General features: G+C 38.9%; 1 protein-coding gene across 1 annotated transcript in view; it reads right to left on the bottom strand.

Moving 5' to 3' along the window:
* CCDC68 (coiled-coil domain containing 68) overlaps window positions 1–14353 on the bottom strand; it is a 34812-nt gene that overhangs the window by 5879 nt on the left and 14580 nt on the right. Inside the window, exons 7-8 of the mRNA XM_021686374.1 lie at window positions 7618–7723; window positions 6231–6314 (exon numbers count right to left, since the gene is read on the bottom strand). Of these exons, the coding sequence (XP_021542049.1) occupies window positions 6231–6314; window positions 7618–7723 (190 nt within the window). The remainder of the gene's footprint in view (window positions 1–6230; window positions 6315–7617; window positions 7724–14353) is intronic.

Here is a 14353-nt window from a genome sequence, read left to right as displayed (position 1 = left end):
AAAAAAAAAAAAAAAAAAAAAAAAAAAAAAAAACTTTTCAAGACTCCACAGGTGATTCTAATGTGCTGCTAAGATGAAGAACTACCAGAGTAGGGAAACCAGAGACAAGATGTGGATTTTGCCCCTTCTTCTCCTTCAGCATCTATGCTGCATAATAACTAAAAAAATGGACCAAAAATCTTCACACGCAATGATCTTTTCGCTGTGATGTTTCAAGAGTTAAGCACTTAAGTCTCACATAGGAAATGTACTTCACATTTGATAAATTGATAATAAAGATGTTCCTTGTGTAATGGAGATAAAGCTAATATGCACTCCAAACAAGCGTAGGCACCTATCACAGGCCAAGTATGTTGCTGAGAAAAACTAGTCTCTATACAATACTCTGCAAGTTAGGAAGCGATATGAATCATAACATCCTGATGACAATGAATATGGGAATAAAAATAATCCAGGCTGGACAATTACGTAAAGGCTATTGGGAGTTTTTCCAAAACAAACTCCTAGTTTCTCAAGTTGCTGAGTATCAAACAATACAAAAGCATAAGAGTTATCATGTTAGACTGTCTTTATGTTCATTTATCTCAACTTCCATGCTGATTTATTTAAGCTGCTAGATTTAGGTATTTATTTTTGATTCATTTTCATAGTTTTTCCTGTCATTAGAACAGCCACATCCATGAGTTTTATTACATCACTACTTTATAAAACTACAAATCACTGACCAGAATATGTCTGCCATTATGATGACTCTGTCCAAGGATAGTTTATTGATGCACTTTTCCAAAAGAACCTACTTTTTGCATCCTTTCTATCAACACATTCTTGTTAAATTAAATTTTAGGGATCACGGTGAGTATATAAAATAAGATAATCTTCAGTGTTTAGAAAATGGAGGAATTTCTGAAGATGTATTTCGTATTTCCGTATCAGCCCATGATTAGTCAGGTAGCTAGAAATGCATGAGATGTGAGAGGAACGTCAGAGATGAAAATGAAGGTGATAAAGATATGGCAAAAATAGAAAGAACAGTAAATAATTTTGGTAGAGTTAAGCAGAAATCTTCCAGTGATATTTTTAAAAGTTTTAAAAACCTTAAGGTTGTTCTTGTCATTGTTGTTTTATTTTTTTTATTTATTATTTTTATTTTTTTAATATTTTTAAAGATTTTATTTATTTATTTATTTATTTTTTAATTTATTTTTTTTTTTTAAAGATTTTTATTTATTTATTTGACAGAGAGAGACACAGTGAGAGAGGGAACACAAGCAGGGGGAGCGGGAGAGGGAGAAGCAGGCTTCCCGCGGAGCAGGGAGCCAATGTGGGGCTCGATCCCAGGACCCTGGGATCATGACCTGAGCCGAAGGCAGACACTTAACGGCTGAGCCACCCAGGTGCCCCAAGATTTTATTTATTTATTTGACAGATAGAGACATAGAGAGAGTGGGGAACACAAGCAGGGAGAGTGGGAGAGGGAGAAGCAGGCTTCCCGCTGAGCAGGGAGCCCGATGCGGGGCTCCATCCCAGGACCCTGGGACCATGACCTGAGCCGAAGGCAGGCGCTTAACGACTGAGCCACCCAGGCACCCCTCGTTGTTGTTGTTTTAAAGGATTGAGTTATATGAGTGAATATATCTCCCTTCTGGAGAGGGAAAAAAAAAAACCCTGCTAGGATAGAAAGACAGCCACAGGAAAAAAGTATTTGTTACTATGACTCAAAAAACTGGAAAGTGGAAAACACTGTAATATAATAACTGTGAAAATGACTAAAATCAATATAAATGGTCAGGCAAATTTAATTACTCTTCGTTTCTAAATACATATTGTACGCACACACATGTATTTCACACACACACACATATATATATGCACATGCACATACACACTTACTCTCCCCAACACACCCTTATTTAATCACTCCAATAAATAGATTTTGTGGTGGTGATGGGAGGACGGGAGCCTGTGCTTCCAAGACAATAAGACTCAAATGAGTGATTTTGAACGAGTTTCTTAAATTCTCTGGATCTCAGTTTAATCACTTACAAAATGTAATAGATAACTTTCTCCAAGAGTAATCTTGAAGATTAAATAAAATGAAGCATGTAGCATGCCTAAAAAGAGATGAATGTTTTTGGTATGGATGATGCTGTCTGTGTGGGCTAGAAACAGAGGTGATGTGTTTAACTTGGTTGTTCAAGCTTGGGTGACCATTTATCATAAATGGAATCAATTCACCCTGTGATTTAATGGATTCCAAAATAGGCAGTGGTCTTATATTTGCAGTGCAAGATAGTATATCCCTGCATAAATCACCCCAGTTTAAGAACTTCATAATAAAGCATTGACTAGGACCAGACCAGAAATAGGCTAACCATGGCTCAAACACTCACCAAATTCAAGTACCTGGTCAAATATCACAGGTTCAAAGATGCCCTTCCTGACCCCCATCACTCTCTAACTATCACATTGTCACATTCTACACTTTTCAGAGTACTTGTCCCTCCCTTATTAAATTGTTTATTTACTTGTTTATGTGTTTATTATCTGTATCTTCAATTAATAAGCTAGAGGAGATCTGGGACAGTCTGTTCTGTGCATTACCCATACCCAGCACTGGAAACATTTCCTGGTACATCATAAACACACAAAACTATTTGATGAATCAATTAAATTGATGCAGCTTGGACTTTTTTTAAAGCTGAAATGGTCATTGTAAAACTTCTTGCTGTGAAGGAAAAGATTTATTTACTGAAGATAAGAAATTTTGAGAATATAAAGATATTCGTCAGATACTGCTATAGTTTGAAGACTCTTTTATGAAAGAACACATTAAAAAACAGAGGTTTAAACCGAGCTATGTACAGAGAATCTGAGATAGTATTGAGCGGTGTTTGCACATCACTGCAGAGAGTCTACAATCAACCAAGAAGTTCCCACGAAGGGAACAAATCTGTTGCTTTCTCGCATATAACACTGAGTGGCTAATCAGCAATTATTTGCTGCATTTGGAAATACAGAAACAGAGTACAATGGAAACAAATACATTGTTCCCGTCTAACTGTTAGACCACAAGACCAATTGGATAATGTACTGTACCTGAGCAATCTGAGTTAAGTTGCCAGCCTATTTAGGATGGTAACATTTATTTTTGGGATGATATAAATAAACAGACACAACTAAAGGACATAAAACTGGATTAAAAGCAGCAGGACCATTGATACCTGAATCCTGTGATGATAGCTGGCACTTAATTATGTCTGGCTAGAACACAGTGAAGTGAAAGCTCAGAGACGGATTAACAGTATCTCCAATTAAAATGTGTGACCAGTGTGCAATGTGTAAAGCAGTAGCGCACTGGAGCCCAAATAGGCAGATACACCATCGGAAGAGATTTCCAACATAAAAACTCAGTCTAGGATAATAGGCACTTCAAATTCATGAATAAAGGCCAGACTTCTCAATAAAGTGAGACAACTACAATGTTAGATCCCTACCTCACACCAAACTTCCTGAATTACACATAAACTTGGATTTAAATGGGATTCCCAGTCCAAAAAGGGAACCTGGGCACATGTGTTTATCATCTCTCCCTTCCTAGATTTTATTAAAATAATAACAAAGGATTTCTAAGTATTAAAATCCCTTAGTAATGAAGAGGAAAAAATAAGACTATGAGCAGATTGGAAATATCAGGCCTGAAGGACTGAAAGTGAGCAAAAACTTGACTGCTAGAGCAGAGGCAGCTGCAGGTGGGGCTGTTGTTGCTAAGAGAGATGATTGATCCAGCAGAACCCTGGGAGTCAGAGAGCACATTATCAAAAACCTGAAAAATGGATATACTTTGAGTTACCAATTCCGCTTCTAAAAATTTATCTTAAGGAAGGAAGTAAATACACAAATGATCAGTGATGTTTGTATAAATATGTTGAATTCAGTGCTGTTACAAAAGCAATACCAAAAAACAATCTAATGTCCAATAACAAGGACTCAGTTAATTAAATTATTGTATATCAATACAGTGGCTATTTTAAAAGATAACATAAATGTAATCTGATTGTTAAGCAAAGACTTCTTGTTATATTGTTATATAGAGAAAAAAAACTCTTTGGCATGGTCTATGATCTAGCCCCTTCCTACCTTTCCAGTATCATCCCATGCTATTCCATCTAACTCTTAGATTAGAAGCACTCACAATGGCTCCCTGTCCCTCTTCCTGACAAGCCCTACCACCCAGTTTTTCACTAGGCTCAGATTAAAATTCATTTTCTTAGAGAACTTCTTCCCACCCACCAAGCTAAGTCCTCCATCTAGGTATTATCTGTCAGAACATCTTGTTCTTTCTTTGCAGAATGCTTCCATAATATTGCTATTTACATGTTCATTTATGCATCTGTCTCCCTCTCTAGACAGTCAATTCCAGAGTGCGGGGCTCATGTCCCTTTTGTCCAATACTGTTTTCCCGAACTTAGCCACTTCCCCAACTTAGTCAGTTCCCAAAATTCTACACCGCAGCAGCCACTCAATAAGTACTTAGAGGATTAACAACAAGATTGATAATGTGAACAAATGAATGAAGCTTAAAAATACAATGAAACGGGCATGATATTATGCCATGTAATACATACACACAGGTATGGAACAGGCAAATCGAGTCCTACAGAAATACAGATGGACACAACTGTGCGGAGTGATTACCCATGGATGGCAAGTCTGCGTGATGTTCTTATTATAAATACTTATTCATATTTCCTAATTGGTATGGAATGAATGAATATATATTAATTACATTAAAAATAATACAAGAAAAATATTTTATCAAGTAAAATTTGCCAAAAAAATCCACTAAGTACAAAAAGCAGTGAGGAAATCCCTGTAGGGACATTTTTTGGGAGTAAGAGGCTCTGATGTGGTCTGAATCCCATCATCTGAACCCCTCGATGTAAACTGACAAGCCATTACTGGGCACTTGAGTGGACACGAGTTTTGAGCCAATTATTCCCCCATCCCTGCATTTTTCAGCTGCACAGAGCTGCAAGCACGGTCTTTCTCAAATAGCCATGTGTAGCCTAAAGAAGGTGAAAATCTAAGGAAAGTCTGAGGCTCATAGGGTTCACCTTCCAGAAGAGAGAAAGGACAGCGGTCCTCTGGGAAGGGAGAATTGGCACACCACGGCTCTGGTTACAAAATTTAAGATGTAAAACTATTTACAACCTCTTTATGTTATGATGACTTGTTCCTTCTGTTTGGGGAGAGCTGAGAGAACAGGTGGCAAGAGAAAAGGTGGGGCAGTGTGCTGGGTGCGTGGTCTATCCTGGGGACGAGAAAAGCCCCCAACGATGATGAGGTGTCTGGTGGCAGTCAGAGCATCTCATGTAACATTGGCAGGGGGACAAGCAGGAAGTCAAAATACTACAGAATGAAGGAGAAAAGGTGACCAGGCCCAGGCGGTCAGTGAAGAGCCTCTGACAGAGGCAGAGGCGGCAGCACTGAGCACCAGCTAGAGCCCAGGGGGGAGGCAGGGGTGGCGTCTTCAGGTGCTCCAGCCTCAGTGGGCTTTGCTGCACTTCCTGGGAGGCAGGGTGCTGCCAAGCCTCGGCCTGCAGCTGAAAGCCTATAAAGGGCTTCCCTAGTGTAGAGGGGAAGAAGTGGGCAGGAAGAAAAGCATGTCTTATCACAGTAAGTTATTGTTATGTTTCAAAACACTGAAAGATAAGAAAACTACAAGAGGCTTCTTGAAGTGGTTGAGCCCGGAGGCAAACCGTGCAAGCCATGATGGGTGTGAGTGAGGAAAGAGGAGGAAAGAGGACATCTCAGGGCAGGAAGGAAACAAAGACATAAGACAGCAAACCCAGCCACCTGGCCAGAGCTGAATTCACCCAAGATGGTCTTGATCGAGCTTCTAATTCAAGTCCACATGGAGAGATGTTCTTATCTGTCCCCCCAGTAGAGCAAGCATTCTGGAAAATTTGGATGAACTTTTAACAGTTATTTCATAATATTTAATACTAATAATTTAATATTATAAAATAATATTTAATACTTCAATAATTATTAGGAGTACCTCTCCCACAAATCTATAATTTCTTATGCGTAGAAGATGCACATGCACACACCTGCCCTTATATGGACTCACTGTGTCATTCATACACAGGCTCACAGACACACCGAGCACACACACACACACCCACACTCACATTTACACTGAACTATACAACAGACTCCCTCCTTACCTGGGCTTCAAGTATGTTAACTTTTTCTTTCAGATTTTCAATTCTTTTATCTTGTTCTTTTAAGTTATTTTTTAATCCTTCCATCTAAGAATTAGGAAACACAATTGGAAAAGTCTTGTCAGACAACAGGGAAGTTACTTAAGTCAGACACTGCACAGGTTTCTGTGGTCCACTGACATCCATCAAATAAAAAAATGAAATCCCAAAGCATTAGCGGATTCATTAGCTTATAGAAAAGAGCAGGGCAAATTGGCACCTGGGGATGAGAGCGTGTGGGCAGTCCTATTAAACACTGTAATCTTTGGAAAACCTGTTTAAACCAAACCCGTGGGCATGCCTCCTGTGGAGAGCAGCTTTGGCCATCCTTCTGCGTTTCCGACACACAGTGTCATACTGCCGATGCAGAGGCTGGTGGCCATCACACAAGGCCACCACCCGGAACGGGGAAGCTCCCGAGGGCAGAGATCTGGTCAACCCGTGGCATAATGAGGTGAGCCTGCTTTGCTTGGGAAGAAAAGCATCTCCCAAAAAGCAGTGTGCAACTGGGGAGGTGGGCGGATGACCAGAACAGAGTGGGAAAAGAGGAAACCCACGGGTTCTAAGGCTGGTTCTGCCACTACCAGCCCTGTCACTTAACTACTGCGAGCCTCTGTTTTCTCATCTGTCAAAGGAGAACGTGGGCTGCCCCCTACATCCTTCCTGGCTCCCAAGTGCCATGACTCAATTCTCTGGCCTTTTGGTGAGGTCCTAGCCAAATGGTACATTTGTATCAGGGAGGCATTGGAGTTATTTGAAAGGATTCTTTTTGGAAACAAATATTAGGTAGTAAAAAATGAGTGAAGGTCTGATTTTAAGTCAAAAGCACAGCCCCTGAACCAGATCCATAGAATTCTTGAAGTAAATCGTATGAGTTCACAATCCACCATCCATCTGGCTGCCACCAGCCTCTCTTTCACCTGCCAGGATGTTCCCAGAAAAGAATGGCCAGGTGACACCCCCTCCCCACACACCTACTAAGTAAATTTATTGTTTGTGAGGTTATAAAAACAGATCCTTGCTTCCTCAAAAAGGGCTGAATCTTGTAATCTCCAAAATCTTCTAAAGAACAGTGTACATTACCTGGCTCGGAACACTTTAAAAAAAAAACACTGAAACCTAAAGAGCAGTTAAACACAATCTCCCAAATATCTTCATTGAGAACACAACAGGTGTTGGCATACAGACCGAAGAAGGCATTGAAAACAGAGTCATGTTACATGGGATGAAAAAGGAAATGTCAGCGGGGAGAAAAATCTCACTGCTTGTGAAGTCCAGGCAAGCTGCCTGTATTCAGTCTTCTTACTGTAAGCATACCATCTACCAGAGAAACACACTTGATTAATCTGACCTCCTGGATGACACGGCGCAGGTTCTGATGTTGGGAATGAATCACAAACTGCAGATGAGAGATCTTCTCCTGGAGAAGGGAAATCTCCATTTGAAGATTGTGGCAACTAGAAATGCAAAAGGAAAAAGATAAAGATGTGCTGAAGCATCATGCAGCCATTTTTTATAGCCAGGCTGCCAGGCTCTCCTCACACACGACCCTATTACTGGGCATCGTGCGGGAAGGACGCTGGGGGCCCCATATGCCACGCAAGACATGGAAGATCAACAGCCACAGAGCAGTCTCTGATTAGCTCAGACAGGAACTTGAATGAGTATATCCATTCATGTCAAAAGCTTCCTCCTGGCCATCTGTGACTTCCCTCTCTCCAGGAGGGGGTTGAGTCAAACTGTACTGAGCCCGATGAAGCACTCACAGAACTAAACAGTCTTGCCCAGGAACACCCACACACCCAGCACTCATCAGAATGCCCAGATAACTACATAAGGATAGTGGGGCTAGGACATGGGTGGCTAGGAATGGAGATTTTTACATATAATGGGAAACCAATTTCCAATGATACAGAGATGGTGTATGTTGTGGTTTGCCTGTGTTTGTCTTATTATTATTATTATTATTATTATTATTACTATTATTATTTTGGCTTCCTGCTTTGGGTAATTCTACTACTTGTAAATAGGGCATAAAAAAAAAAGGAAATTTAATTCCAGCTAATAGTTTGAGTCCCCATCGACCTTTGTGAAAAAAGACAGATGAAATTTGTATTTAGATTATTCATACTTTCCATTTAGGTAACTGGAATTGATTATACAGCTTTTGACTTGCCAAGATTTTCTTTTTTTTTTTTTTTTAAAGATTTTATTTATTTATTTGACAGAAAGAGAGACAGCGAGAGAGGGAACACAAGCAGGGGGAGTGGGAGAGGGAGAAGCAGGCTTCCCACTGAGCAGGGAGCCTGATGTGGGGCTCAATCCCAAGACCCTGGGATCAATGACCTGAGCCGAAGGCAGACGCCCAACGACTGAGCCACCCAGGCGCCCCGCCAAGATTTTCTTCTTGCCAATATTATTGGAGTTTTGAGGCAGCATGCATTGTGGCAAGCTCACCAAACTTGGGAGCTTCTCAGCTTCGGTGTAACAGATAGAATAACTCCTATCTGTATTACTTTACAAGAATATACTGTGGACTAAAGGAGGTAAATGAATATGCTTTCGGAAAGTAAGCTTTTGCACAGCAATGTATTAATATTTCTTTAGCTATTAAGGTTTTATAATTAGTAGCCAACATCCAATGCAATTGCAATTGTGATTTTATAGCCTCTACAAATATTACAAAGGTCGTGGACACTCATGTGACATTACAGAGCATGTTCTCATTTGAAAAAAAAAAAAAAGAGAGCGTCTCATTTTGTTTCACATCATGTACTGAAACATTGCTTCTCAAATTTAATATGCATTGGAGGATCTTATGAAATCATGAGGGATCCTGTTAAAATGCACATCTGATCCAGGAGGCTGGGACAGGGCTTGAGATTCTGCATTTCCAGTAGGCTCCAGGTTGTTACCAGTGAGTATGCTTACCCATGCTTTGAATAGCCCAGCACTGAACCACTGAGGTTGGCTCAATAACATATGTAATATTCTCTCTCAAGGCCAAGTAATTTGCAGGCAACTTGCAATATTTAAGACAGTCTTTTAATTTTTTCTCTCTTTTGGTTTTGCATGAGAGAGCTTTAAAAAGTTTGTTTTACTGTAGAAAAAAATTAATTTCTATGAAATCATAGAAATTCTTGCACAAGTACAAATATTGCATAATGACAGCCATTACTATTTATTTATCCTATGGAATTAAATAATTCATACTATAAAAATACTGCGCAATTACACAAAATATTATATAAAATGTAGTTCACAGCACAAAAATTAGAACACTCTAAATGTTCATTAATAGAAGACTAATGAAACTAAATACACTATATCTGTGCCACTTTTATTGTACATATACATATATCACAGGGATAGACCAACAGACTTGATGTGTATCAAAGATGATTGGTAGAATATTATAAAAAGGATGATCCTTTCAACAAGTGGTACTGAGACAACTCTATATCCATATTAAAAAAAATAAAATGAAAATCCTAAACTCATCTCATAAGAAAAATAAATTCCATGTAGACTGTAAATAAAGCTGGGGACCCAAAAGACTTTCAGAAGACAATATAGAAGAACATCTTCATGAATGTGCAATAGACGAAGATTTTTTAAAACAGAACTCAAAACAGTATTAGCCACAAAGGGAAAGACTGAGAATTTTGACTAGACTAAAATAAAAAACTTGGGAGTCATCAAATAAGAGGGAACAGGATAGCCTCAGAACCTCAGAAACTCAAATGATTAATAAAGGCATTGTACCCAGAATATATAAGGATACATCTACCAATCAGTATGACAGATACCCCAGTAGAAAAATTAGAAAGGGACTAGAGATACTGCACACACACAAAATGAGCTGAGGACATATGGATCAAATAGCAGAGAAGGCAAACAGAAGTCTGCCCTACAGGTGGTGGGGCTAAGATTCAAGACTGCTCCAGTGAGGAGGGAAAAAGGAGAGAAGTAGGGAGGGAGCTGTCAGACTCAGGATTTCCCTGGGAAATAAGGAGAAATAACTCAGGATGCCTTACAGAGGCAGGCTGGCTTTGAATATTCATAAACTGTTCATAAGCCCATAAGAAAATTAAACATTTTAAAAAAAATTTATAAAAATATTAAAGATGAGTATTCATAATGTCTTGTTGTGTACTATGATGACCCAGAACTCAGAGGGAAAACCAGAGGGAAAAAAGGGTGGCTTTAGGAAGATGGGGTGGGGTAGATGTTACGCTCCTCAAAATACAAAGCTCAGGAAACTTCCCCACGTATTCTGTGATGGTATTACCACAGAAGTCACCGTAGATGAACAGAAATCTGAAATAGGTCTCAAGATGGAAGAAAATAATTTCTAGAAGCACTCTTGAAAACACAGAGCTTTCAGACTTATCTGCATTAGTACACTAGAATGGGGACTAACAGCAGTTGCAGAAATTCTCTCTTAGGATTGTTCAATAAATATGAAACTAATCACCCATTAAAGGTCTTTAAATGTGAGACTATACTGAAATAAAATGCCAGCTGAGTTCCCTTTAATCTCTGCTCTTTATCTTTCTGTTAAAGCAACTCAGTCTTAATAAAGAGGTACTAAAGCAAAACCAGCAGGAAGAAAACATTACAAAGGCCAGGCCTAGAAAAGGACACTGAGCCCTTCTAATAGATGTCTGATTCATGCTCTGCCTCCCAATGCCTCAATATAAAGTAAATGCTGAAATTAAAATAGAATTGAAAATCTTATACTTTGGGAAGATGTAGATGTGTTTTTCCTATCCTTCCCACTGAGTACAACCAAAAACCTAGAGATTATATGTAGACAAACACAAGAAGGCTCTGAAAGGTGGAGAGAAGGCAGACCAGCTCAGGACCTTGGAATCCAAGGCATAAGACAATGGTGAGCTCCCTGGGCTTTCTTTTTGCCTCATATATCCCAGACTTGGAGCTGAAAAAGTCTGTAGTCTGGAAATGCCAAAGAGAGCAAACAAGAAAAGCCCCATCAACGGGAGAGGAAAATCTTGGCCCTATTCTTTTGAGGAAGGGAATTGAGGATCCTCTCTCCATTTGGCACTGAGGGAGAGTCAACAGAGCACCATTTCTGATATTCTTCCTCTTAGATTCCTTAACGTTCAAGAGAGAAAGTCTATCTGATCTTTAACTTGCAGACATGTGAAAACAAATGGCTTAGCCTTTAGTAATATGGGATGACTGTAGCATAAGTACTTGGCAAGAAGCATACCCTCAATCACTCTGATGACCAATGTCTGCCAAACACTTAGTCAAAGGAAATTGAATTAAGGGAGGATTGTCTCTCTATCCATTCATCAGGATACTTAGATTTTAACTATCTTTGGGTTAACTTACACCATCAGAGGGCAGCATTATTCAACCATGCCATACCTTGCCCTCTGCTCCTCACTGTTATAATGGCTTTGTTTTCATAGTTTTCTGGCATCATTCTATCCTTTTTTAAAGGATTTTTCTGAGGTAGAGCTCCTGTATTTCTCCAAAGGAGAACTCTAAAATGGACCTTTGTGTTTGTGATGTCACAGGGCAGAGGGACAAGTTGGGAAACTGCGATCTGCTCATACACACCCAGGGGAATTAGGAAACCAGGCCGAGGGAAAGCCTCCAGAGGTCTCCAGAAATGAAAGAAGGTCAAATCTCCTCTATAGCAGAATGAGCACCGACTGCTGTGAGAATTCTAGAGCCCAAACTCCCAGCTCTTACAGCTTCTGAGAGGCTGTATATATCGCTTCACCAATTAGAAGCTCAGTTTCCTCCCTGAAAAGTCAATGAAAGGATTAAATTAAATAAGGTACCTGGAGTTACTCTATAAACAGCAAAGCACAATACATGTGTTGGCTAGTAGTGATGGTATTAGAAACATGGAGTCAACCTTGTTTTCCACGAGATGCTTCTGCCAAATCTCTTAACTCTCATTAAAAGTAATTGTGGGGATTAGCATATTATAATTATATATTCATATCCATATGCAAAAAACCTGTCATTTTCTCCTGAATTATAGAATACTTAAAAGTCATCATTTTTAGAGATGCTTTTTAATATTAGAAATGCCAGGTTAGAACATATTGAATCTTTTCATCAAAATGGCAGAGTCCTGAAACAAATAATACATTATATGTTAAAAAAAAAAAAAAAAAGAAGATAGTAGGAAGGGAAAAATGAAGGTGAGGAAATCGGAGAGGGAGACGAACCATGAGAGACTATGGACTCTGAGAAACAAACTGAGGGTTCTAGAGGGGAGAGGGGTGGGGGGATGGGTTAGCCTGGTGATGGGTATTAAAGAGGGCACGTACTGAATGGAGCCTGGGTGTTATATGCAAACAATGAATCATGGAACACTACATCAAAAACTAATGATGTAATGTATGGTGATTAACATAACAATAAAAAGAGAAAAAAAACTAATGATGTAATGTATGGTGATTAACATAACAATAAAAAGAGTAAAAAAAACTAATGATGTAATGTATGGTGATTAACATAACATAATAAAATTTAAAAAAATAAATAAAATAAATTAAAAAACAGATTGTTTAAACTGAACTAAATAATTAACTTAGGCTTATATAGAGAAAAATCTATAAATAAATGTCATACAGATATAAAAAAAATGGCAGAGAGTCATGGCACCTGTCAAACCCACCATCCTGCCCAAGGGAAATGTAATCACCCAGAGCCCCCTGATCAGGGAGCTCTTTTGGGTGTAAGGGAAGGCCACCTGTAGGACTGGGAGTTGGTGCCTGCCAAAAGGCCATTGGTTAGATGACAATGTAGGAGTTTGGTGAACATGAACAATCTGCCCAATACAGGAAGTAGTATTAGGCCCATAGACTCTTTCCTCTGCAATTTGAAAGGAAAATGAAGAATATAAGCCAGCTGGAGAAAACCACTGAAAAAAGTTAATAAATCACACAGGAAAAACAAAGAACAAGAAAGAGTGAAATTGTATGAATACACATAACTGAATAGGAGCAACAAAATAATCTGGTTTTTGAAAACACATTAGATGCTAAAGGGTAGTCTTCCCGTCTTCCCACGAGATGCATCTTCTTTGTGGCCATATCTAATCAGTCTTCACCTACCAGAAATCCTCTTATTTGTGGTAGCTTTACCAAGTCTCTATTGCCTTAACCAAAAAGAGTCTGACTCCTACTGATTTCATTTTCTTGTCACTTAGCAGAGTGAATACCTCTACACACAGACAAATAATAAGTAAGATAAATATTTGTGATGCCTACAATCTATGAAAATTACATAAGCCTGGATGTTCAAACACCTTTCTAGAAACACAAAACATCCATTTCCCTCAAGACATTTCTAAATCCTCCCTAAGAGCTGTCTGAGAATTCCCTATAACAACTGCTCATATATAATAGAACAGAAAGAACAGTTCAGTTTGGTTTTTAAAATGGTTACATTTTTGGCTCAAAGACTGACAAAAACCCTATTATCAATAAAAATCATTTCTAAAGGAAAAAAAAAATCAGACTCAGGTTGTCTGGACTCTTGATGGAAAGCATAGTGTACCAGCCAGTAGTTCTGCTGTATGCACAGACTCTCTTTAAAAAGAAAAAAAACCCAACATAACCCACAGATTTACTTAAGAGTTAAGTTATGAGTATATGCAAGTAATTCTGAAGACCTATGAATGTCTTCCACAGTACTTCTTCATTTCCGACAGAGATGAGCAGTGCTATCCTGCACTCTCTTAGAAAGCTCCCTACTGGGGCTACATGCTTGTTCACAAAGAAGAATATGGGTAAATTAATATCAGTGGTGTTGCAGTGTGTTCTGAATATGTAAGTGCAATTGCTAGGGTCAGACCAGGTCTGGACTTTGGCATATGTGGTTCAATACATGACTATGAGCCAGACAGAAGGCAGAAGCTTTTGAGAGATGAGAAGAGAAAGAAAGATAATTGGAAAGGAAAGAGAAACAGAAAAAAAAATCAAAGACCAAGAGAGAGGGATGTTTGAGTATATATTACTGGATAAATGAGAATAAGAATTTGTACATTCTGAGGCTCATCATAGTGCTTGATATCCTAAGAAGCAATAGTTCCA

The sequence above is a fragment of the Neomonachus schauinslandi genome, chromosome 14 (genome assembly GCF_002201575.2).
Source record: "Neomonachus schauinslandi chromosome 14, ASM220157v2, whole genome shotgun sequence".
Classification (NCBI taxonomy): Eukaryota; Metazoa; Chordata; class Mammalia; order Carnivora; family Phocidae; genus Neomonachus; species Neomonachus schauinslandi.
Note: the sequence above shows the minus strand (reverse complement) of the source record. Positions and strands in the feature narration are given on the sequence as shown.